This window comes from Hipposideros armiger, unplaced genomic scaffold (assembly GCF_001890085.2).
Source record: "Hipposideros armiger isolate ML-2016 unplaced genomic scaffold, ASM189008v1 scaffold_511, whole genome shotgun sequence".
NCBI classification, from domain to species: domain Eukaryota; kingdom Metazoa; phylum Chordata; class Mammalia; order Chiroptera; family Hipposideridae; genus Hipposideros; species Hipposideros armiger.
In genome coordinates, this window is record NW_017731861.1 from 77,023 (window position 1) to 101,511 (window position 24,489).

At 45.6% G+C, this 24,489-nt stretch overlaps 1 protein-coding gene across 5 annotated transcripts in view; it reads right to left on the bottom strand.

Moving 5' to 3' along the window:
* NPTN (neuroplastin) overlaps positions 1-24,489 on the bottom strand; it is a 70,661-nt gene that overhangs the window by 8,698 nt on the left and 37,474 nt on the right. For 3 of the 5 annotated variants that reach the window (XM_019667938.1, XM_019667937.1, XM_019667939.1), the window contains exons 2-6: positions 22,738-23,085; positions 17,632-17,809; positions 14,395-14,489; positions 4,246-4,376; positions 489-762 (exon numbers count right to left, since the gene is read on the bottom strand). In XM_019667938.1, the coding sequence (XP_019523483.1) occupies positions 489-762; positions 4,246-4,376; positions 14,395-14,489; positions 17,632-17,809; positions 22,738-23,085 (1,026 nt within the window). The remainder of the gene's footprint in view (positions 1-488; positions 763-4,245; positions 4,377-14,394; positions 14,490-17,631; positions 17,810-22,737; positions 23,086-24,489) is intronic. The other 2 variants (XM_019667940.1, XM_019667941.1) reach the window with 1 other exon arrangement.

Consider the following 24,489-nt stretch of genomic DNA (forward strand, 5'->3'; position numbering starts at 1 on the left):
CAACTGAGGGAACCAAAAGCTGGTTTGTTCCCACGGCTCTCCCCAAGAACAGGCTGACTGAACAGGCTACACCAGGCAACCATGTGACAACCAGTTAGATACCTTCAATCTGCCTGAAAGGCCAGGTGGCCTGCGATCGTGGGTGTGGCTTCTAGGCTTGACTTGGATTCTCCTCAAGCTCAATCTGCCTGATGATCTGTATTGAAGGAGGACAGAACTGAACAAAGAGACGGATAGCTGCCCATTACCCACAGGGGGCCTGAGGGCAGATGGGACTGGGGTTTGGAGAACACCCCACGGGAAGGACAGAGCTAGTAATTACAGCTCTCGGTGGCTGATCCTCGGGAGGGGATGAGAAACAGTGTAAAAACTTTCCTTCTCTCCTTCTGGGGCTGAGTCCCAGCCTCCTGAGAGCCCTCTTTGGGTGCTTGTACACCATCCAACGGACCAACCCCAACATTACAGCTGTTTTGTAGGGATGCTCTTACCATCAGGAACTTCATCTGGCCTCTTCCTCTTCTCGTACACAACAATGATCACCACGAGAATGATGATTTCAGCCAGAATTCCCAAGAAAGGCCAGAGTGGGGCCAGATGGCTCCGTACCCTGAGGATGGTGACAGCGGAGGCAGTGTCGATGGAGTTGGTAGCATTACATTCATATTCGCCAGGGTCTTCTGTGATCTGCAGGTTCATGATGTTCAGCTCGGTGTAATTGTCCTTGTTGATGATGAAGAAGCGGCCAGAGGCATTGGCCATATTCTGCTCAGGGCCAGGAAAAGTGAGAACACACAGAGGTTAGTCAGTGAGGCCGCGCCCGGACAGAGGGATGCTGTTCTCCATGCTTAGCAGGACCTTGGCTGGGATGAGGGAGCATGTCTAGTCCTGCCTTTGTCCCAGGAGCTTGGAGCACTCATTACTGACTTCTCTGCAATGTCAACACACTCCTGAAAGAGAGCAGTAAGGCCTCCTGCTGCTGGTCCTCCAGACTCCCCACCTTCTCTGAGTGAACAGAGGGCCTACCCTGTAGGCCTGGGAAAGACTGACTCAGCACAGAAAACACTATTCAAACCCCAGCAGTGACTGTAACAGGAGAGGCTGGAAGAGGGCTGTGACCTCCACATCGGTCGTATCTGGTGACCCCAGGCCTATCTGTTGACTTCAGTCAGCATATCTACTTCACACTGGAGAAGTCTGGAAACCCTCTTTAAACTTCTTCCACAAACAATGCGCTCCTAGTAATAAGGTTGGGAAAATTCATAAGTTCCCTTTCCTTACAGAATTACAGGGTTAAAGAAAAGTTTATTCACTCAACAAATACTAATGTACACTACATGTTTTATATCTTAAGAAGGGGAAGGTGAGATAGAAAGGGAAAAAGTATGACACAAAAATGAACAAGGAGGTTGGCTTCAAGACAGAACCAGACCTCCAAGGGAATGGTTATAGGAATGTGAGGGAAAACCCCAATAGGGCATGTGGATGGAGGGGCACGGTGGGGCGCAGAGTGAGTGACCACTGCCAGAAAGAGTTGGAAAGCTTCAGAGAAGCGCTAACATTTGAACTAAACTGGGGAAGGAGAGCTGATCAAGTAGGTCAGGACTCTCCAAGCACATGGGAGGGCAGAGATGAGAGTACATGACCGGGGTCTGGGTGGAGCTGGGGCTGGCTGCAGCACCCATCTCATGGGATACCGGCGGCGAAAATACTGATTCATGTGTCAGCTGTTACTCAACAACTAAAGCATAATCAGAACTAGTAGAAAGCAAATGGGAAGATAATCCACAGAATGATGTCTAGCTATAGCATACAATCATGTCATCATTTGAGTGTGGGTATGGCTGAAATAGGAAACACACAGCCTTCAAAATAAGAGTTACTCTGTGACGCGTCAACTCTAGGCCTTGAAAAGCTGCCAACTTTCTCTAACCCCTGCTCTACTCACTCACTAGTTCTGTGTCTTTCACTTATGACCAAATTAGTGTCATCTTTGGCCCACATGCCCTCAATGGGTATTTTTTCAATACCATCATAATGCAAAACATTTTCACCTTTTCAATCAATGCATGAGATACTGAGTATGATTTGTCCTACTGTCACAAAACTGATGACTAGGGAGAGAGGCATAAAAATACCCCATGATTTAAAAAAAAAAAAGGGCACAAACAAATGGCGGGGCAGATAGCCCTTCCAGTGCTTACTGAAAGGGTGCCCCTCAAGCAATCTTATCCCCAGTCATAACCTAAACCACATTAGCCCCTCCCACTCTATAAAGGAGAAGACAGGATTGGAGGTAACAGGAAAAGAGTTACACTTGGCATCGTAGCCTTCCACCTGAGAGCCAAGTAGAACAGGCACCAAGAGAATCACTCAAAGAATGAGAGATACCAACAAGAAAATAGCTCTTCCTCCAGGGGGATTTGTTTAGGCAGGAGACTATGCCTCTCAATCTAGGAAAAGGGTGATTTGGAGATAAGAAGGCAGAGCAGCCTGCACTCCTACATGTGAAGAGCCACCTTAGGGGGTGGGGTGCCTTCCAGGTGAGCAGACCCAGGCAGTAAAAAGCTCAGACTAGATCCCCTATGTCTGAAGCGAAGGAAGAATCAGAGAGGTTCCCTCAGAGTGGATATCTCATATCAGAACTGGCCACCTAAAGAACTCTCACAAGCTCCCACAAGATCCAGCATCTGGATACCTGCCACCCAGAAGCCAGTCAGGTGAGGCCACAGAAGCAGCAATGACCAAGAGTGGATGACAAGAAAAGTCAGGTGAGTGATACTTGTAACCTTTCCCCCCCCACACAGAAGACAGTCCCCTTGCAGGCCATGGGAAAGGGGACGGGAGAGGAAACTGGATTGGACTAAACTCTTTAACACAAAGAGGTCCAGGTCCATGAAAGCTACGGGATTTGACCAGAAAAGGAGGTTAGAGAATTGCTGAAATTAGTGTCTAGAACAAGTTGAAAACATTTTATTTCAGCACCCAACAGTTTAGGCTGTTCCACAAAATGGTTTTCAAAGGCATCAACCTAGAAATAGCTTTTCTTTTCCCTCTCCCTCTTTCGTTAAAAGTTTTCTGTCTCCCAAATGATACACAGCTTGAAAGCAAGAGGAAGTAAGAATGTTTGATTTTAAATGTTTCTCAAGAGTTCGTGGGCATGAGAACAGGAGAGATGAAAATTTCCACTAAGGACTTCCAAATGCTCAAGGGTCCTCCCACCAGGGACGAATAAAGAGAAACGGGCATTTCCTTGCCAGCACCTCAGAATGCTAAATGTTTTGTTCATCTTTCAGGGCCTGCTCTGAAAATACTCAGCACAGCATCTTCACCTCTCCATTCCTCACCCCAATCCTCTGATTCAAGATTTCTGAAATCTAGTCATCAGTGTTCATATTAGAGTCCTTATCACCCACCACCTGACATATTATTATCGAGAGGCCATGAAGGGGGAAGAAAAATGGACTTAAAATTAAAAAAACTGGATCCGACCGTTAGTTTTGTCCCTAATTTACTCTGGTCAATATGTAACCTTTCCAAAGGGGCTGGATTAGGGTCCCTTCTGATTTTCAAGGCTGATACTCCAGGATGCCTGAAAAGTACAGTGCTGGGCATGCAAGGCCTCAGGACAGGACGGATGCGTGACACTCCCCTGACAGAAAAGGACACTGGTCAAACACCATTAATCAGAGAGCAAGTGAGAATCTAAAGCTCTGGCTCGCCCAATACTATCAAGAATAATGGCGAGGGTGGGAAAAGAGGTTTCCTTTGACTTGTTCTGGAACAGATACTGTCAAATGTCCGATGTGTAAGGCTGTCCGTGGGCCCGGTCAGGCTGCCTCAGTTCCTAAGCAGTACACTTCCTTTGTTCCAGGAATACACTAGTAATTGTTCTCATTGTCTTGTCTTCAAAAAACAAGCAAGGTACGTTTAGACCACTTCAAGAACAGTATTTTCTTTAGGATAAATAGACCAGAATAATCGTAAAAGTTTTAAGATTGGAGTTAGCTTTCAGTGTCCTGGCTTGAAGGCAAGCAGTCTGTCCCTTACCAGACAGACAGCTGTAACGAACCATGTACAGGGAGTCCATGCTGGACAGACTGTGAGTGACCTTCAGATTCATGACTCTAGAAAGGGTGACCCAAGCCAGGCCAGCATGGCAGTTGCAGCCGCTGGCCCAGACGCCTGGACCTCCACAAGAGAAATCCCAGCGACCGACCACAGAGCCCCCGGGCTGCCTCTACTCACCAGGGGCAGACCGTTCTTCTTGCGCCAGGTCCACTCTGGGTAGGGGTAGCCAACAGACTTGCAGTACATCATGGCGTCCTGCCCTTCATTCTTGTTCTCGCTCCGTTTATGGCCAGTGATGTCAGGACCAGCTGTGAGACACAGTGTGAACAGTTACCATGGGAGCCAATTCCGAGCAGGATCCAGAGGCCCCACCTACTGGCACAGAGCCCTGGCCCTCTCTCAAATTCAGCTGGGATGACATGCATTTCAGGTGACAGCAGAGCAGTAGCCTCAACCCCGCCCCTCCCTCCTGTCCACCAAAGCAGCCCAAGCAGACACAAGGGTTACCATGTGTGAAGTTCTACTAACAATGTAGAACCGTGGTTCTCTAACCTACTCAAAGCGGGCACAGGCTCAACTGCCCTAAATGATGCCACCCTCTAAAGCAAACAGAAGCCTTATCATCTCCTCTGCCAGTTATGGTTGTTTTCAAAACACTCGCATTAACAATAATTGTGCATTATGTCCAATGTCATATGTTCCCTTATGATCCCCTTAAGGGATCCCTGAAATCAAACATGTAAAACCAAGTTCTCCTGCAGGGTTTGCGAAAACAGCGAATGCCTGGAGAAGTCATCTGATGAATATCCATGGCCAAGGCCCTCCCAAGACAGCGGAAATCCAGCAAACTGGTCTCCACAAGGGGAAATGAGGAATGAACAGGAAACTCAACTAGTGCCCCAAGAGATTTTATTTAACAGCTTAAGAATGTGACTTGTACACTTGATTTGCAGTAATCTCAATGAACCCCATTTTGGGGGGGATTTCTAGACATGCCAGGGGCTGTTGGTCTTTTCTGCTTTTAGAGATTACTTAGGAAGAAATAAACAGCACCTGCAACTTAACAATTAGGTAAGTTTCAAGGATCCAAGAAGCCTGAGACGGAGGCCAATGCTTTGAATCTGGCCTTCTTTGATCTTAACTATATTTTCCACCATACCTCACCAGTTACAGTAATCTGAAAGCAATAAAACTCAAAGCAGGCCACATGTCAGTTTGTTGGCAAGATGGGAAAGTGAGTCAATAGGCCTGGTCCCGATTCCAGTTTTGCTGGTTCTTTAAGTACTCTGTACTTCAGCTCTATACCCATTATCAAATGACGATAATTCTAGCCCCTGCCTATGTCCAGTGTTCTTGGATAGATGTCAAAGCATTCATTCTGAGACTGGAAAAGCCTATGAAATTGTATTATATCATGGGCTCATCCCATGTTCCCCGCTGACTGGCTTGACTTTTTGGCTTAAAAATAATCCAACGTGCTGCTTCTCTGAGACTGGGCTTCCCAGGTCAGCTCCAGAAACCTCTGCACAGGAATGGACCAAGCAAGCCCCAAGCTGTCTCCACAGCCACTGCTTGCCAAACAGGCTGCTCAGCACCACTCAGTGCAAGATGTTTTCTAGATAGGACATTATAAGGCAAATTCCTTTTTGTTTTTCCAGGTAAAATTCCTCACTACAAAAGGGAGTGGGTCAAGTTGACTCCATCTTGTTCCCACCATGCCAAATGTCCCCCACAGCCACTGGGTCATTTTTAAGGCCTACTGTTTGACCTGGTCACCCTTCCTCACAGATTTCTTCAGTCACTAAACATTAAGGACCCTCTTAAGCACTCCAAGGAGTGAGCCGATGGCCGCACACTAACTATAGCACACCATCATGGGGGAGCTGGGAGATACAGGCGCAGAAGAGCACCACACGCTGCCTCTAGCTGTGGTTCACTCATCTGACAAACATCTGCTGAGCACCCACTACATGCCAGGGCCGACACAGTTGTGGGGAAACACCTTTCTGATAAGGTGAATTTTAACACAGTCAGGAAGAAAATAAGGGCGTAGGCCACTCATACATCTGCGGGAGGAACACGCCAAGCAGAGAGAAAGTCAGAAGCCCGGAGGCAGAAGTGTGCTTGTTATGTACAAGAGACAGCACAGCGGAGTTTGTCGGAAACACAGTGAGAAAGGGAAGACAGCAGGAGAGGCAATCAGAGAATAGAGCCCACGTCAGAGAGGATTCTGTAGGCCACTGAATGACAGCATTTACTCTGAGTCAGCTGGGAAGCCACTGGTGAACACCCAGTGCAGGTATGGAATGGTCTGTAAGTTTTAATAGGCTCCCTCTGGCTACTATGTGGAGATAGTTGCAGAGAAACAACAGTGGAAGCAAGACCAATTAGGCTTTTAGAGTCATCCAGGCAAGGAGGGAGGGCGGTTTGGATGAGGACCACAGCAGGAGCGGGGAGGTTCTGGATATATTTTATAGGTTGAGTGAATATATTTGTTAATGGACTACATGTGGGATGGGAGAGAAAAAGGGGTCAAGAATGACCCCAAGATTTGAAGGTCAAGACCTGGAGAAAGGAGTAGGGTGGTCTTCTCCTGCCTTGGTGCTTAGGAGGAGAACACCACTAGGAACTTAGCTAACTAGGAATTTAGCTAACCCCACCACTTTGTTGGCCATGCTCATACAGTGTAAGCCTACAAGGAAGTTTTCAGCATTAGATCTATTGTTGCTTTCTCCTCAATTTAGCAAAGAATACTTAGTGAAGCTTAGGAATATCCCCTCTACCTAATGCACTCGAGACCAATGCCCTCGTTACCCCTCCTTGGGATGGTGAAGTGTCACTAGTGTACTGGGCATAGAGAAATTAACCTAGCCTGCAACACTCTGCCTTACAGGGAGTGATTAGAACAACTACCATGTCAGCCTTTGGGTCAGTGAAAAGTTTTTTCACTTCTCTCTATCCTTTATGGTAGCTGCTCAATTGGAAAACCCGTGCCTGCCCTGGCAGCTGAGCAGGACAGCAGAGCCACAGCAAGAAAGGTAACCAGGCTCTCAGAGCACATGTCAGCAGTGGTCAGAGAGGGGCCTTTAGGGTTCAAGGTCCACCTGTGGTGGTTTTTAAATAGTCCACAAATTCTGACATTCTTCCCTTCAAGAGGTGGAGCCTAAGCTCCCTCCCGTGGAATGTGGGCTGGATTTAGTAAGTGGATTCTAATAAACAAAATAAAGACGTAAAGGTGTACCACCTCAGACACTAATTCACAAAAGACGTGGTTTTCTCCTTGCTCCCTATGGGATCACATATTCTGCCATGCTAGAAGGATGCTTCAACAGCCTAGGAGGCCCATGTATGAGGCACTAAGGCCTCTGCCAACAGCCACGGGAGGCAGCCACCTGGGAAACAGAGCCTCCTTCCCTAGTCGAGCTTTTTCAGATGACTGCAGCCCCGGCCAACAGCTCAAAACCCTGATCCAGAACCACCCCAATAAGCTCCCTGATTCCTGACCCACAGAACCTGTGAGGCGATAAGTGTTTGCTGTTTTAAGCCACTATGTTTTGGGGTTATTTATTACGCAGCAATAGATAAGAAAATACGGCCACCCGATGAAGCAGACATTACTCCATTTTTATTGATTGGAAAACTCATGTTTGGAAAAGTGATTTTAACATTTAGAATTATACTGCTAGTCAATGGTAAAGCTAGAATCCAAATTCAGGGCTGTCTGACTCCAGAGGCCATGCTTTTTGAACTTTACCATATTAAATGGGAAATAAACCAAACTAGAGAGACTCCATAAAAAAAAAAAATACAACATGTATTACTGGTAAATGCATAGCAAATTGCCCAAACGTTATCTTTGCTTGTAGATGGACTAGAATACTCTAGACCAGAGGCAAGACTGATTTCCCTGTCAGAGCTTAACCACTCCATGTATTATGATGTAAAGAAAAGAACTCTGGACTTTAAGTCAGAGAAATGTGGGCTCTATGGACACTCTATGACTCACCAACTGAGTAACCTAAGGTGGGTCATCTAGACCTTTGGGTTTCAGCATTTGCTTTTGTAAAATGGGAATATTACCCACATACTTCATAGGTCTTGAGAGGATTAAATTACATCTCTAGATCACTCTGGCACCTGATTGAAGCTCAGGGTCAAAAATATACATTTAAATTGAGCTATTCGCCAAGGCTAGGCTTAGACTCTGGCATTCTGAGTTCTAAGAAATCAAAGAGATGCTAATTATTATATGCTCTCTCCCCATTTGCTGATATAAGTAGGACTTTTGCCTGTGACTCTAATAAGGTTTAATCAGGTCAGATACCGACAAATTATACTGATTAATGGCCTACTGATACTGATTAAGATGCCTCACCTCACAGGTGCTTGCCATTTAATAAAGAATGTCTTAACCAGGTCTTGCTGGTCTGAAGGTAGGTCTGAGCAGTCTGACACAGCAAATGCTCCCTGCTTCCCTGTACCCTCTCAGGAGGCACAGACTGGTGGCAAGAATGAGGGTAGATGTGGTGAGGAGGTAACAAAGAGACTGTCAAAAGAGATCACAGACCCACTGGAAATAAACTCAATCTCTGGCCTTGTTAGCTGCATACTCTTAACACATTAGTTAATGTATATCTTTCCGGAATCCTAACAAATGGCAGTGCAGGAGTTCCAAAAGACTCTTAGTTACCCAACAAAACCTGATCCAGTTTTATTACCTGGGCCTTTGGCTGAGGACAAATGCATGTTCCTTAGTACCCCCCGCTGCCTGACCTGCCTGCACTTAGAGCAAAGCATCCAGCTTCTCTGCCAGGCTGCTGGCTGTAAAAAGTGTCACTTTAGACTGGAGGTATGTTCAGCTGAAGATGCTGATAAAAACAAGGTCAGACAATTAAGTTTGTGAACTCATCCTAGAAAAAGTGCTCCATACCTCACTGCTGTATATCACTATGGTCACCTTCAAAGTACTCCCTTTGGGAAGCTATACACCAATGCCAGCACCTAGTCCACCCTTCAAAGCAATTTTGGAACTCTTTTTCTGGAATGGCCATCAGAACTATCGTCGTATTACCCTTAATGTCCTGAATGTCATCAAACTGTCTTCCTTTCAATATTTCCTTTATTTTCCGGTAAAGAAAGAAGTCATTGGGGGCCAGGCCAGGTGAGTAGGGAGGGTGTTCCAATACAGTTATCTGTTTACTGGCTACAAACTCCCTCACAGATAGTGCCATGTGAGCTGGCGCATTGTCGTGATGCAAGAGCCATGAATTGTTGGCGAAAAGTTGAGGTCGTCTAACTTTTTCACGCAGCCTTTTCAGCACTTCCAAATAGTAAACTTGGCTGTTTGTCCAGAAATTCATAATGAATAATCCCTGATATCAAAAAAGGCTAGCAACATCGTTGCAACAAGTTCACAAACTTAATTGTCAGACTTCATAAACACAATAGAGCTAAGAAATGTATGGGGCCTTCTTACATTGACTGCTTATTTGGTACTCACTTTTCAAAGTAAATTCATAACTTCACAACTCATTTTCAAAGAAACTCCATCCTTAAAAGTGTTGTCAGTGGGTGGGCTGTTTCCAAGTAAACATACTGATACTGAAGAGATGGTCTCTTTGCTTCCTTTATGCAAAACATCAAATCCCAGAGACACCTACCTCATCTTTGCCATAAGCAAATTAGAGGCCTGGCTAAAGGTAGAGGGAGAGTTAAGACTGACTGTCAGCCAAAGGCTAAGCCCAACAAGTAATACGAGACTGGTCAAGGTAGAAGCAAGAAGGAGGCTGGTATTTGGCTCAGACTTCTCTACAGAGGAGGTTCACCCTGGGTTATGCAGGCCAGAGCCATCTGGGACTTGTGCTGCCTCCTGCAGGTGAGGCTTCTCCCTTTCCTGCAGGTGAAACCCCTGCGTAGGAGGCACTGAAATCTCCAAGACAGTGACCCTAACCTTGGATGTACATTACAATCACCTGGAGTGCTCTGAATAAGCCTGCTGCCCTGGCCATATTTCATACACATCAATCAAGTCTGAGAACCACTGCTCTAACACAGTTCCTGGCACCAGCGTTTGAAATCAGAGGACTACAAAGAGGGAGTGTCCCATAAGACAGGGAGACTGAGCGGAAGTGGGGAGGGGTACCAAGATGACAATCTCAAAGTTGAGAAGCTGACAGTTAGTACCACTAGGAAAAGAAGCTTAGAAATAATTTCCTTCAATAACCAAAACTTTCATGACCACTGAAGGGAACCACAGACCGTTAGAGCCTTACAGAACCATCAAGACCATTTATCTCACCCTACTTCATCAAACACTGGGAGCTGAGGCCCAAGGAAGGAAAGACTGGTCAGGGTCACAATGAGCTTAATGGCAGGGCCAGGGTTAGAGGCCATTTCTTCTAACGCTTGGCCTCAGGCCTTCTAACTGTTATGTGCTGAACACGCCACAGAGCTTAGTGCTTTGGGGCACGGGCTCTGGCTCCACTGTTTAACTCTGTCACTCTGAGCAAGTCATTTAATTCCCTTGAGCCTCAATTTTGTCACCTGGAAAGTAGAGATAACAATAGCATTTACCTCAGAAAATTGTGACGATTAAAGGAGAAGAAAAGCACAAGTAACGCACCTAGCACAATGCCTGGCACACAGTACATGCGCAGTAATGTTAGCCATTCTTATTAAGGAAGATCAGGGTAGCACCCTGCAGAGAGGACAAGAAAGAACAGGTATGGTTATCTGAGCTAAGGTTGATGTTCAAAATGTTCTAGCAGCTTCAAGATACTCTTATGCTTTCAAAGTCTTTTCAAGTAAGGCAATTCGGAGCCGGAACCAGCTTCCACATCAGCTCTGACCTAAAGCATGTCACAACCTCTAAGCATCCTCATCTGTCAAACTAGCCACCTATCAAACGAATGAACGACCATGAACACTGTGCATGCTGAAAGTGCTGCACAGATGTTAGATGTGCATTACCACTCTTCGTAATGCCATTTGTCCTCATCACCACAGTCTACCTCGGCCAGAACTCTGACACACCATTTGTAAGGCCACGTGACAGGGCAGGAAACAGGGATGCAGAGCAAGTTCACTTACAGAAACACTAACATTTAGTCATAATATGCAAATAGACAAAAAGCTAAGAAGCAGGGAGGAAAAAAAACAAGCTCCGTTTGGCTCTCAGAGACACCAAAAGACGGAATCTCACTGGAAATGCCCGATGGTAATGGTGGGCCTGCTAAGATGGGACACGCAAACCCTCCTGGGACTGTGATGTACCTTTCACAAGCGGCGCTGGCATCAGATGGCCACCAAAATCCTTTTCCAAAAGCGGCAATAAAGCACAAACGCTTTGTTTCTTGGGTTAGTCAAAATGACAGGGATGAGGACAGGGTTTGGGAGTCATGACGGACTTTATCTTTGTCAATTACACAGAAAATTTTTGTTTGCTCTTTCATGAGCACTTTTTTTTTTAATTTTAGAAAAGAATAAAGGGGAAGAGGGTGGGAGGAAGGGTTAGAAAAGTTAAATAATTACAGGGATGGAGAATCCAACATCTATTCATTTATACATGCTCTGTGATACGGTTTGGTGTCTCTGGAAGACACAAAAAGCTGGGGGGAGTCATGCCTCCTCAGTTATCTAAGTAGGTCCCCGGGAGGCCGGGCTAGGGGGGGCAGTGGTCCCACAAAAGTCCAGTCACTGCTGTTCCTCTCCACTGGCCAGCCCTGCTCCATCCTCTACCTCCAGCATATGCTCAGGTCACCTGCCCAATAGCTAAGAAATGTAATCCTAAACAGTAACAGCATCTTCCTGTTTACACAGTGCTTCATCCTCATCCTTTAAAAAAAGAGAAAGGGAAAAAAACAAACAAACCCTACTTTAGATATACGAGGTCTTCCTCACTATGTGTCCATACTACCACCCTCGAAATCCCTTTCTTGATAGGGATCCACAGGCTAGGATGGAAATACACTGCCACCTCAGGTCTCCCCCCAGACATGTGGCCCTCCCTGATTCCTTCAGCCTTCTTTTTTTGGGGGACACCACAAGTAACTCAAGATTTGGTAATGTGACATAAAATGCCTGGTCCTTGGCTAACCCAGGTCCCTCACTCCCCACAGTGCTGAGCCCAAACAACCCCTCAGGGAGTCTGACCTGCAGGAAATGTCAGATGGGGAAGAAAAGGGCTGAGTGCAGAACAGATGCTGAAGAAATACATACGCGTATGTGCGGTCTGAATTATATCACTCTTCTGAATAGTTAAATGAAGATTCTCAGACTCCTTTCAGCAAGGTCACTTACGTTCCCTGAATCCCCTGCATTTCTCTATTCTCAAGTATAATCACCTCTCATCTACTACTCAGCAGATTGTTCAAACCACAGCTATAAAAAGATAACTGTCTCTTACCCTACCCTGGAAGCACTGAGGAAAATGAAAGTTGATATGAAAATGCTTTGTGTGGGTGGGGGGTGTGGGGGGGTGTGGGTGTGGGTGTGTGTCTGTCTATTAGAGGAGAGGGAAGAGAGAAAGACTAGAATTCCCTGGCAGACTAACATATCTGTCTAAGCTAGTCACAAAATAGAATTCTCATAAGGTCTCCACCTTTAAAACTGGGATATCACCACCTGCCCGATCCTCCCTCACAGGGTGCTGCACAAATACACCCGTGCCCAGTACATGCCTTTCCTAGGGCGAGACCTGTAAGCTGTGACTCCCTCTGAAAACGCCCTTGCTGCAGCTTCCTCTTCTCTGCCCACCCCAGACCACTACTTCGTGTCTGCTCAACAGAATGTGCGGGACAATGTTTGGTGCCACTGAACCCCACCTTCTTGAGCAGCCAAACCAATGGACAAACCACCTCTGCTTCCACTCCTGACAGTGCTGCTTAGAAATCATTAACGCCAAATCAATATGATTACAGTGAGTCACGACTTTCAGTTGTATGAGATTATCCCGTAATTAGTAACTTGACAGACCACTTACCTTCTCTCACCCACCCTGTTCCCCTCTGCACTTGGACTTTGTGCCAAAGGCTTAGCCTGGAATGGTGCAGGTCCCAGGTCTTACATGGAGGAGTCTCCCCACATAGCTCAGTTCACCCAGGCGGAAAGACCCTTGGCTGGCTGAGAAAATGCTTTCTCACACCTTCATCCTCATGTTGAACAAATGTGGCATTCTTCAAAACAGAGATAAACCCAGATCTCTCCAAGAACAGTCACTGAGTTAATCAAATCCCAGGTTCTCTGGCCTGTGTGGACTGGAGCCATGCCACTGTGACTCAACCCCTTGAGGCATTCAGAATCCAATCTGGAAGCCAGAGGAGGCACCAGCTGTCCCTGCTGTCAACTCCTGGTAAGGGCTGTGTACACACCGAGACACTACTTTCATTTGGTAACACCACCTAACAGAAACTCTGAATGTACCTAATCTTGAATCTGAATTTTTAGTCTTCCAAATATTCTAAGGAATATTCTAACTACCTCTTATAAAGGCCCCTCCTATTTCCTAAGCTTATCCTTCCAGCCCCTAGGGACTACCCTGTGGATTTAAAGAACAAGATCGTGTCCTTCTAATGAAAAAGACAAAAACCCTCATCTCTTCAGTCTGACCTCAAACAGTGGCCTGCCTCCCTAGGGTCATTTTATAAAACAGAAAAACACGAGACTGGGAGTCAAAACCTGAGCTATATACCAGCACTGCCACCAACTCACTTTTCTGGGTCTCAGCTGCTTCTTTGAAATAACACAGGAAAGTTGGGATCAATGATTTACTTAAGTAGCTCCAACTCTTATAATTCTATTGGTCTTTCTAGAGACTTCCAGCTATAACCTCATCTCAAAAATGCCATGCACTCAGAGTTTCTATTAAAATTCTACTGAATTACCCAGAAAGTTTATGTTTACACTGCACACTGTCCTTTGCCATATACTGCTGGACCACTGGAGAGGCCTGTGAAACAATACTCAGAAGGCACCGTTCTAAGAGCTTTACATGAGGGTGGACCATAAGAAGCTGCCAACATTCAAACATTTTTAACATACAAAAATGGCAATTTCACATGGTTTAATCTACTATATTAACTATTTAATTCTAACAAACCCATGAGGTAGGTTTTACAAATGAGGATATGGAAGCATAGGGAAGTTAGTAATCTGCACAGTCACACAGCAAGTAGGTGATGGGGTGTGGGTCTTAACTCAGGCAGCTGAGTCCTTGCGCCTGTGTCCTAAACGGGACGTTATACCGCCTCCCACCATGGAAACGAGAAGAGCCTAAAGACTGAGGTCCAGACCGAAGCAGAGCTTAGGAGAGCCTCTGGTGGGTTGTACCTTTTACTTCAATGGTGGCATTTGCTTTAGGAGCACTGACAAAGTGATACACACAGTGGTATTCGCCTGAATCCTCGGCTCTTGGCTTACCGATCCTGCAGAGATGAGAAAAAAATCAAGTGAGGAAGCTGGGAACAGTCAAAATATACAATAAAAGGATCAAGGGGCAACCAGGGACCCTGCTCTCCAACTGGCGCCCCTAAACCCACTCACCTCCTCCTAGCTAAAGGGGAAACCCCCCTCTGTGTATCCCACCTATGTCTGCTTCACTCCTTACCAGGTGCCAGGAATACAAAGGGGGAGTGACACAGGATCCCTAACCTTCAGGTGCTCTAGTCTATTGGGAGGAATAAACTACAAAACAAGTTATCAAACAGACAGCTGTGCAAAGCACTGCAAGCTCCATTCACACATAGAGGACAGAGCTCTCAGAAACACTTCTTGCTCACTGGCGGTTCCACAAGCACAAGAGCAGGAGAGAGGCAGACCTTTGTCTGAGCTTCCTTCCCTACAGACCTGGTTGGGTAGTGCTGTTCTTCCTACCCTGTATCTTAGTAGCATGCCTTCAGTAAGTCTACTCACTATCAGAATCCAGGGCCGGGGGGGAATCAGCCATCCGAGCACAGCCAGAGAGATGCAGCTCAACTTTTAAGGATTTCAGGCGCAGCTAAGCCTCCAGGGCACTGTGTGATCTGGCCCCTGCCAGTCTCTCTAGCCCCATCTCGGCCACTTCCCAGCCCTGCTGGTCTCTTTTCAGTTTTTCAATGTGCCAACCTTGTTCCTACCTCAAAACCTTGACACAAGAGGTTCCTTTATATAGAAGGCTCTTCCCATCATTCTTAGCTTTTCCATCAGTCTTGGCTTACATATCACTTTCCTCCCACCCCCAACCTAAGTGGCATCCCCTCCCTGACATTCTCTCTCTCATGCTACACTGTAATTCTTCACAGCACTTATCACATCATGTAATTATATATTTATGTGACTGCTTGATGAATGTCCATTTTCCCAAGAGACCAATTTCTATGTGGAGAGGCACACAGTCCCGGGACCTGGAATACAGTAGAGGGATGAATAAACAAACGAATGAACACAAACTCAGAGTGAACAGTTGTGCACAGATTCAGACTACCATAAGCAGAGTGACAAGAGGGGCTGTAAGAAGGACGTGTGATGGCCAGAACAGCACTTCCTCCAAATCCTGCATGGTGATCCCAAACAAGCTTCTTGCCCTGCAGACCAGCTTCGCACCAGCTGAGCACCGTCTGGCCTATACACACCCCCAAACATATGCAGAAAGGCTGGTGTGTAATTACAGAAAACAGAGTAACAACAGCCTCCAGATCAGAGGGTAAATGTTATATAGCTTGTTTTGAGCGGTGTGATGGTCACCTCTCCACTGCACTAGTAAATGTCTGAGAAAAATTCCTAACCATGACCACTGGCTAACCCAATGCATTTATCCATCTTACTGATCATTCTCAAAAAGAAAACACAGTTAAGAGATTATGGGTGAGGAGAGACACTGCCCATCCCCAGGACTGCCCAGCGTAAGTCTCAGAGGAGTTGTCAAGAGCCTTCTGAATTTGACACAGGTGCCTCTTAAATCAATATGCTCCCAATAGGAAAACAGACCCAAGTCAGCTTCTCTTAGCAAATGTTTCAGAAACTGAAGAAAGAGAAGACTTGGGAAGATGAGGCCATGCCTATGGGCCAAAATCTTCCTATAACATTCCCTTCGACTAGCTATTAGGAAGTAACTGAAGCAAACAGAAAATGTGCACTACAGGCTAAGCAGAAGCAGCGTCTGGGACTGGCTCTGTGGCTGACGTATCAGGTGGCCCAAGGGACTCATCAGTTGTTATTCCAAAAAATGTGGGAGAACACCGATTCCCCGAAAAACTCTGACAATGCAGAACACCCCTGGAGAGCTTTAAATAAGCTGAGCAAAAAAGAGGCATTTTATAAAGTCAGGCTCAAACTTTACAAAGTTATACTTCAAAGCTTTGTGGGTGACATAGTACAAGATCCAAGAGAACCATGATTGGGTGTCTGGTACCTTGAAAGAGGTATTATTAAAAAAAAAAAAAAAAAACTTGTAAAACTGATGGACAGACTAAGAAATGCCTTTTATTCTACCCAACTTCCCTATTCGAGTAACCTTTTCCAAGCTATGAGGATACAGCTAAGGCTATATTTCCAATTTTGCGTCAGAAGAAACTACAGTGGAGACAGATTAACTAACTTGCCACTAAATGGTAAGGTGCAGCATAAAAAAACAATAACCTAGATTCCAGAAAGTCAGAAAACCTGGATCCTAGCCTTGGTTCTGAAACTTATCAGATACAGATTTTTGCCTTGAAAGCAATCAAGTTATTTGAGTCTTAGTTTCCTCACCCCCAAAAAAGGGAGGAGGATCCACAAATTAATGTGGATCAATTAAACAGGGGCATGAAATGATCTCAATTCTGCAAAACACTGCTGAATGTCCCTGCAGCTACCAGGTACAGTTTTTCCTAATCTCACTCCAGTGTACTCTTTCTTTGAACTGCACCATGCTGCCAAGCAGGATTAGCTGATCCTTTTCCAGATCAGTTTTCAACCAGGAACACACTATTCTGAAAGGTGAGGTGCCATGTGTTACTAGATATTCCAAAAAAGCATCAAATCTTTGGGTGCCAGGTAACTTCGGCCAGCAAATATCCCTCTCTCATCAAAGGATATTTACAGGCTACCATCCTTATTCCAGATCACTGAAAGCCCTGATCCACTAGTCCTGGTCAGGTTATGTTTATATTAAACATTCCTAAAAGGTAATTCACTAGGAAATCTACCCAGTGGAAAGATCACTTAGGGTAATCTTACTCTAAGCGTCCTAAAGCAGATTTCAATCTGATTCCTCAAACCACTGGATTAAGTCAAGAAGCCTGCATTCTAATTGTGACTTTTCTATTGACTTGCATTGTTACCCTGAGCAAATCATTTGCTATGCCCTCAGTTTCTCTTTTATCATAGTGAGGATATCATCTACAGCTTGCAAATCTGGCTGCTCATTAGAATCATTTGGGAATCGTTTAAAGGCTCCTGGGCCTCACCCCAGATATACTGCATTAGGCTCTCCAGAGGAGGACCACATATATCTCATGTCTCTCACACAGCATAATCATAGATTATGAACCTCGAATAAACTCAGCCACACTCCCTCCCATCTTCCCAGAATCTACTAGCCTCTCTCACCTGTATTCCATGTTGCTGACATTCTTACGAGTGGCAGTTAGTTCTACCCCATTCTTTGTCCAGTAGCTGTATTCAAGCACGTGAAAGCTGGAGGTGAGGTTACACTGCAGGGTGATGGGGAGAGGAGGACTCTCTTGAGGGTGAATAATGATCTCTTCACTGGTGACAATCCTCGGCTCTGTAATAAGAGTGCACAATGATAGGGAGCCATAGCATTCCATTCTCTGCAGCCCTGGCCTGAAAGTGGGATGGGGAAGGATGGGGAGACTAGAAGAGGGAGGGCAGACAGGACCACATGAGGAATTTCACTTTATCACTTTGGAGAAAGTCAAGAAAGGAAAAACAATGATTATAAGCAAATGACTACTAGCGCAGACAACAGCCTGAAGACCAGCTGGCCTAGACGTGAAAAGAATGGGAGTATTACATTACGGGGTGCTTGTACTGGCAACAATCCACTTACGCTTTTGAATACCACCGTTTTACGATATAAGAACCACCAACCAATTCGGCCTCAAATAGAAAACCAGGCTTCACTTTGCAATTCTGAAGACAAAGACAATATCATTTATATAACTAATAAACTCCCTATGGAGTCACTAGGCTTTGGAACAATTATAGCAATAATCAGATAATATATGTATGGGTTTTCCCACATTTAAATCTGATAAACCTATGGCAAACCAGCCATGGCCATTAATTATACAGAAAAAGACAGTGTAGATCCTAAAAGCAAATTTCCTGTTGGAAAGCTATTGCATTTTCCAAATTTTGCTGAGGGAAAATTCTTAGGGAACCATCAGTTCTCTCCAGCCCATATTTATTCCCAAAACAAATTTTTTTCAGAATTGCCCTTTAAAACACATTCCATTCTGAGATAATTAAGTAGAACTAGAATGCAACATGTGCTGGTATCATGGGCTCCTAGAATTTTCGAGCTGAAAGGCCCTTTAGAGTTGACGGAATCCCACTCTTTAAGAGCTAGAAAGGTAAAAAGACTTCTGCAAGGCCACAATTATTATCAGTGGCAGAGCTTGGCCTAGAAAACATATCGACTGAATTCTCTATCCCTGCCCCAAACCCCAAAACACCCCCCACACCTTCCACCCAAGGGTAAGGTACATATTTTATCTTCTGGTTCTATCCTGGGCTAAGATAACCTGGGATCACTGGTTTAGTATCTACAAAAATAACCTAACTCAATTATTATAACACAATGGGCAGAAAATCTTTAAGGCATACTGTATCATCCCTGGAAGGTTCATCCTTAAAGCACTTTGAATTCCATCATTATATTAAAGTCAAGATGTTTCTGTGTCTTTTGTTATTTATCTTTAATCCTTTCCCAAGCTTAGTTATTTTTCCACTTTTGGTCAAACATTTTCAGGTGAAGTCCAAATTAGCCATCCTTTCCCATCCACAATTAGAGGTATTTGTTTGCTTATTTATTTATTTATTTATTTATTCATTCATTTTCCAATTCTTTCTCAGAAATCCCTGACTTCCCACTTCCTGCACCTGGCTACTTCGTCTACAAATCTGTAGCAGCTCCCTGACACCACATTATGCAGTGTGATGCTGACCCCTAACTCCTAGGGACAGCACTTTCTCATTCTCTCCCTCCCCTGGAACTATGCTGTGTTCACTGAACAGCAAGGGGACAGGATGGAGAAGCCATGGACAGTTGGAAAGCGTAATGCCCAAGGACGTCCTCATCAACGTAACAGTGCTGACTGTACAGCTTACATTGTCAGAGAGACATGTGATAGAGGAAGCAAAGCCTTAAGTTTGCTCTATGAATATGGCTCTCACTATTTTCCAATTCTGGCAGAAGCACAGCGGTTATCTTCCACTCAGCACTCACTGGTCCTTATCGGTAACGCCAAACAGGGTCTCTATATACAGATAATGGAGGCGTGGCAGCCACTAAGACAGAAGCAGATGCACGTGAGCACATTAGCGCAGTGGTATCCCAAGGTTCCCAACACACACTGGACAGAAGCCAAGTCCCTGGGCCTTAAGTCGAGCAGAACGGCTGCGATCCCTGCAATGGAAGGCGCACACACATCATCAGCAGAAAGCATCACAATTCCAAGGAAAATCAAAACCAAGCAAAACAGAGAGAAAGAGAACCAGTACTCCACAGAAATTAAAAAATATAAAGGCAACATTAAAACCCAAACACACTTGTAGGTTTTTACTGAATTTTTATTACCCAATGTCATTTTCTGTCCTATGTGGGACTCTCCCTCTGGTTCTTCCTCTCAGACTGCACTGAGAAAGGGCGAACTCTGAGAATGAGGCCAAGAGCTTCCAGATGATTACATACAAGGAGGCCAAGGTAAAGCTCCTCTTACCTGTGGTGATGCACAGGACCACCGCAGCTCAGGGACATTAAGAAGTTGATGAAAGCAACCCGGTAGACTCTCTGCCAAGAATTCTTAGAAGACAAAGGAAAGCGCTTTTGCCCTTAAGTGTTAAAGATCCAGGAGAGAGTCAGCTGGGAACAAGTGGGTAATTTCAAGAGGTTTAAATAGGATTCTGCACCCTGGGAGGGCAGTGAAAGGGGTAACATCCCTCCTGTGACTGCTGTATGTGGAAACCAGTGCCAGACGAACCTCCTCAGCCAAGGGGTCACCTCTGCATTCTGCACCAGGATAAAGGTGGGGCTTTTATTTCTGTGGCCGAGCAATGCCCATGAAAGTCCAAGAGATGAACATTTAGGAACTCAAAATTTACCTTCCACAGACTCCTACTTAGAAGCAGTGGGTAGGAGACCCTCATACTAGCCATCATTCATATGTAGAAGAACGATACTATGGCCAGAGAGCTATCCTAAAAACCGGGCACATTTTGCTTCCTGCCTTCCATTTCTCAAGGAGCTTTGGGGAAAAGCACTGCCAGGAGGTCAGTCTTGGAAGACTTCAACGTCCCCCCTGGAGGCGAATGTCTTGGGGATGCTGAGATAATAAAACAATCTAATTAGGATGCAATTCTGTGTGTTTAAAACAAGAAAAGAAACCTGGCTCTCTCAAATTTAACTGGGGTTAACTGACTGATAGGGAAGTCTGGGGAGAGACCCAACTAGCCAGGTTTTCAATCAACCACATGCAGACACCTCTAAGTTAGGAAGCTTATTCCCATGTAAACCGGGGAATGTTGTATACTCTCGGGACTGGTAGGTAGGTAGGTACCCCAAAGTCTTATCTTCTCCTACCCCCCAAGGCATGATCTTTAACTGTGAATCTACTTGAGTCAGGCTCCTAGAGTAAATATCAAATGCCCGGCCCAGTCCGTGCCTACCAACTTGTGCACACCTTTGTGGCCACTTGGGTAATTCTGCTTTTTATAAGGAAAGGAGCAAGGGGGCAGGAAAAGGAGGCGTGCAAGGGAAAAATATTGTTAAATAAAAGAAAAATTGCTGGGTTAATGTTCCCCATTCTCACAGACAGCGTTTTCTTTTCCCCTTTCCAGAAGCAGGTTCTCTGATTCAACAGTGCCAACTGCAGCAGCCTCTCTCTCCTCAAGGCCTCTTTTCTTCATAGGCATCTTCTGAGTTACTATAAAGAACAGGTAACTGATTTGCTATTTTCCATGTAAGTATATAGATTCAGAGCCCATATCATATTACCTACTGTGATCTTTCCAAATTCCTCCTAAATGTGTTTTAATTTACTATTTTTACTTACTCTCTCTAAATCAATGAGTTCTTTAAGCCAAAACTGGCTATAGGTCTCTGAGTCCTTGAAGAGAAGGTGAAAATCATAGCTGACCTTTCCATTAACTAGAGAATGTTCCCTCAATTAGAATCAGGTCAGATATGGGGCTAGAAGTCTTCCTGGCCAGGAGCACAGGCTCTGTGGTGACTTCTCCCTCCCGTGCTCTTTCCCACCATACAAGCAGCAAGACACGTCCCAGAAACGAAAGCTCCTGTGTGTCTACTGGCTGGTGTCTTACTTGTATCTGCCACACAGATGAGGGCAGGGCTCTGAGCCAGCTGCTCAGCTCACCCTCACCACTCAGAGGAAGAGGGTTGGAATCTACAATAGCTTCCTCTTTTTTCAAGACACAAGAAGAGGCTAATGTGGTTTCCGAACTATTTCTGGGGTAACTAGCCTCTGGGACCAGGAACACGGTGCCAACAATCAGTCATCAGAGTCAAACTGTGAACAAGGGATTAGATGTAACCCCATCGAAATAGCACGATGGGGTTTTAAACACATACTTTGCAGCTTAGGGGCCCCTGGCTCCATAGCAAGACATGGAGGAAATGTCAGGCTGCTGCTTTTCAGAGAACAGGAGACCGGATGGCAGGACCAGTGAGGGCCCTGCTGCAGTGGAGGGCTGATATCAGAGAAGCACATGCCACTGTTTTAGAAAAGAGCGAGCTAGAACTAGGGAGATATACAAGCTACATGCCACCCAACAACCAACACGCACCACCACATCGCATCCACGGTGACATCCCCATCACAGACAGGATGACACCAAGTCACAGGGAGGGGAGAGGCTGGGCAGACACAAACTGAAAACCACAGAGGTGAAGGCAGCTACTCAGAGAGCTTCAAACAGATGAACAGAAGAAATAAAAAGTAGTTAGACTGGGGAGAGAAACAAAAATAGAAAGGCACCAGAGAATAATATATCAGCAAAAAGATAGCAGGAAACCTACTACAAAATTAAGGGGGAGGGAAAGAAACAATTCAACACTATCCTGGTTTGACTGCCTGGTTTGGGGAGTTTTGAGTGGTTTTTTTTTGTGTGTGTGTGTGTGTGTTTTTAGCCTCCCCTGTATTCCCTCCCCACCTCTTCCCAATGCAGATGATTTTGGACAGTCACGCATTTCCCCAAGTTCTTTGTTCCTGAGGAGAAAGACACAGAGAAGGGGTGAGGAATAAGGGAGGTAGAGAGGACGGCAAAGAAGGAAAAAAAAAGTTGCCACAGATGTTTTCATACACTACAGCCAGTAGGGTCGTGGGTTTGAAAAAACAAGACAAGGGGTGGGGTGAGTGGTCAGAACCGGGGAAGGGGAAAGGAAGCAGGAGGGAAGGGCCATCGGACCACCTCTAATGACTACAGTACTATACTGCAGGGTGCTGGACTCACTCTGAAGGACGCTTATGGTGGCCTGGGCTCGGATCCATGTTATGGAGGGGTTCTGCCTCAAGTCATTCCTCTTGGGGTCGTTGCTGGCCCTGCACTCGTAAGTCCCAGAGTCCTCCAAGGTGAGCCGGGTTATTCTCAGCACACTCACGCCGTTTGCCCCGTAGGCGGTGTTTACGGTGACACGGCGCTTCCGAGCACCGTCCCACAGCTGTCTGAAAGACTCTGCTCGGTTGACTTCTGCGTACCACCACTGGATCTCTGGCGTGGGGCTCCCGACCACGTCACAGTACAGCTCAAAGGCGTCCCCAGTGAGCTTAGTTTCTGACATGGGCGACTTGACAAACCCAGCTAGAGGGAGGGGGGAGCAGGAATGCAGTGACAGGCCAATCAGAAAAAAAAAAAGAATCAACAGGTGTTAATAATAATTTAAAGAAAATAAAAGAAAAAAGCAAATGAGTTGCAAAGAACAAAAAGGATTCATTTTTAAACTATAAAGAGACAGTAAATAGCATTTCATACAAGCTTTCAGAAGAAGAACCACCCTGGGAAGCTTATGAAGCAAAGGCAGGCTAATTATAAGCTGGGGCAGCCCAGGTGCTGGCCAGGCAGAAGCAAGCCCACTAGGAAGCGGTTTAGCAATGGGCCCAGCTGGTAGAAACGAGCAAGCCTCAGGTCTCAGGGGGAGAGTCTCCTTCCTTAGAGCACGAATCGTTACCTTTTCAAACTCAGACAAGTGATGAGAGATAACCAGAGGTGGCAGTAGGTTTATACGCCAAGTCAGGAATTCTCTTTTGGATGAACATTTTGTTGGAGACACACTGGCTTTTGTGGGCCTCAACAAGAAGTATTAACTGACCTACTGACACGTTCTCTTTGGGAGTTCAAATGTCAACTGAAAGGAGAGCAAACTTTTCTCACCTGCAGGATTCTATCCTGCATTCAGGTTAGACTTTCCCCACATCCTGTTTTTCCCTGGGCCTATGGCCAACCAACCACCTAGCTGTCCGTGATAGGCAGCCTCCACCTGAATGCAGACCCTCAGGCACAGGAGAACAAGACAGTCTGTACTTCAGAGTGAGGATTACCAAGGGGGTCAGCTCAGGAGTGGAACCAACAGTAATGCCAACCCAACTATTGCAGTGAATGGAGGGACTATGCCCTCCATAATCCTGGAAGTCCATACAACTAGAAAATTCTCCTGAAAAGTCAGTCTTAAAAATAACTGTGGTACTCACAGGCTCTCTCTACATAGTTTAGTTGCCTGGCTCCTAGGGGCCAGCTCAAAAAGAATGAAAACTGCATAATGATGAATTAAACTCTATGGTAAAGGCTAAGCCTCAACAACATCGCCAGGCATTGCCCAGGAGCTAAAGCTGATGCCTACTTTCACTTGCCCAAAATTTGCTTGAGGTCACACTTCCATAAGATAAGGTAGCAATGGCAGAAAGAAAGTAAAAAAAGACAAAAACAAAAACAAATTCCATGCTTATTTGAAGAACCCGGAGTGGGGTCCAGAGAAAATGAAATCACAGTGCAAGCATACACTCTCTCCGCCTACGGTTCATTCTGCATTTCTACCAATTCAGGAGTGTCCCATGGCACAGGGCAAGCAGCTAAAAGAGGGCAGGTACTCTGAGTGGCTGAGCAATTTCTCTTGGGACCAAGCCAGCCCCTCCGCAGTGAGCAGAGCATGGGGCCAGGATCTACCAACATCAGACTGAAAACATCCCCGAGGAAAGGTATGAATTAAAT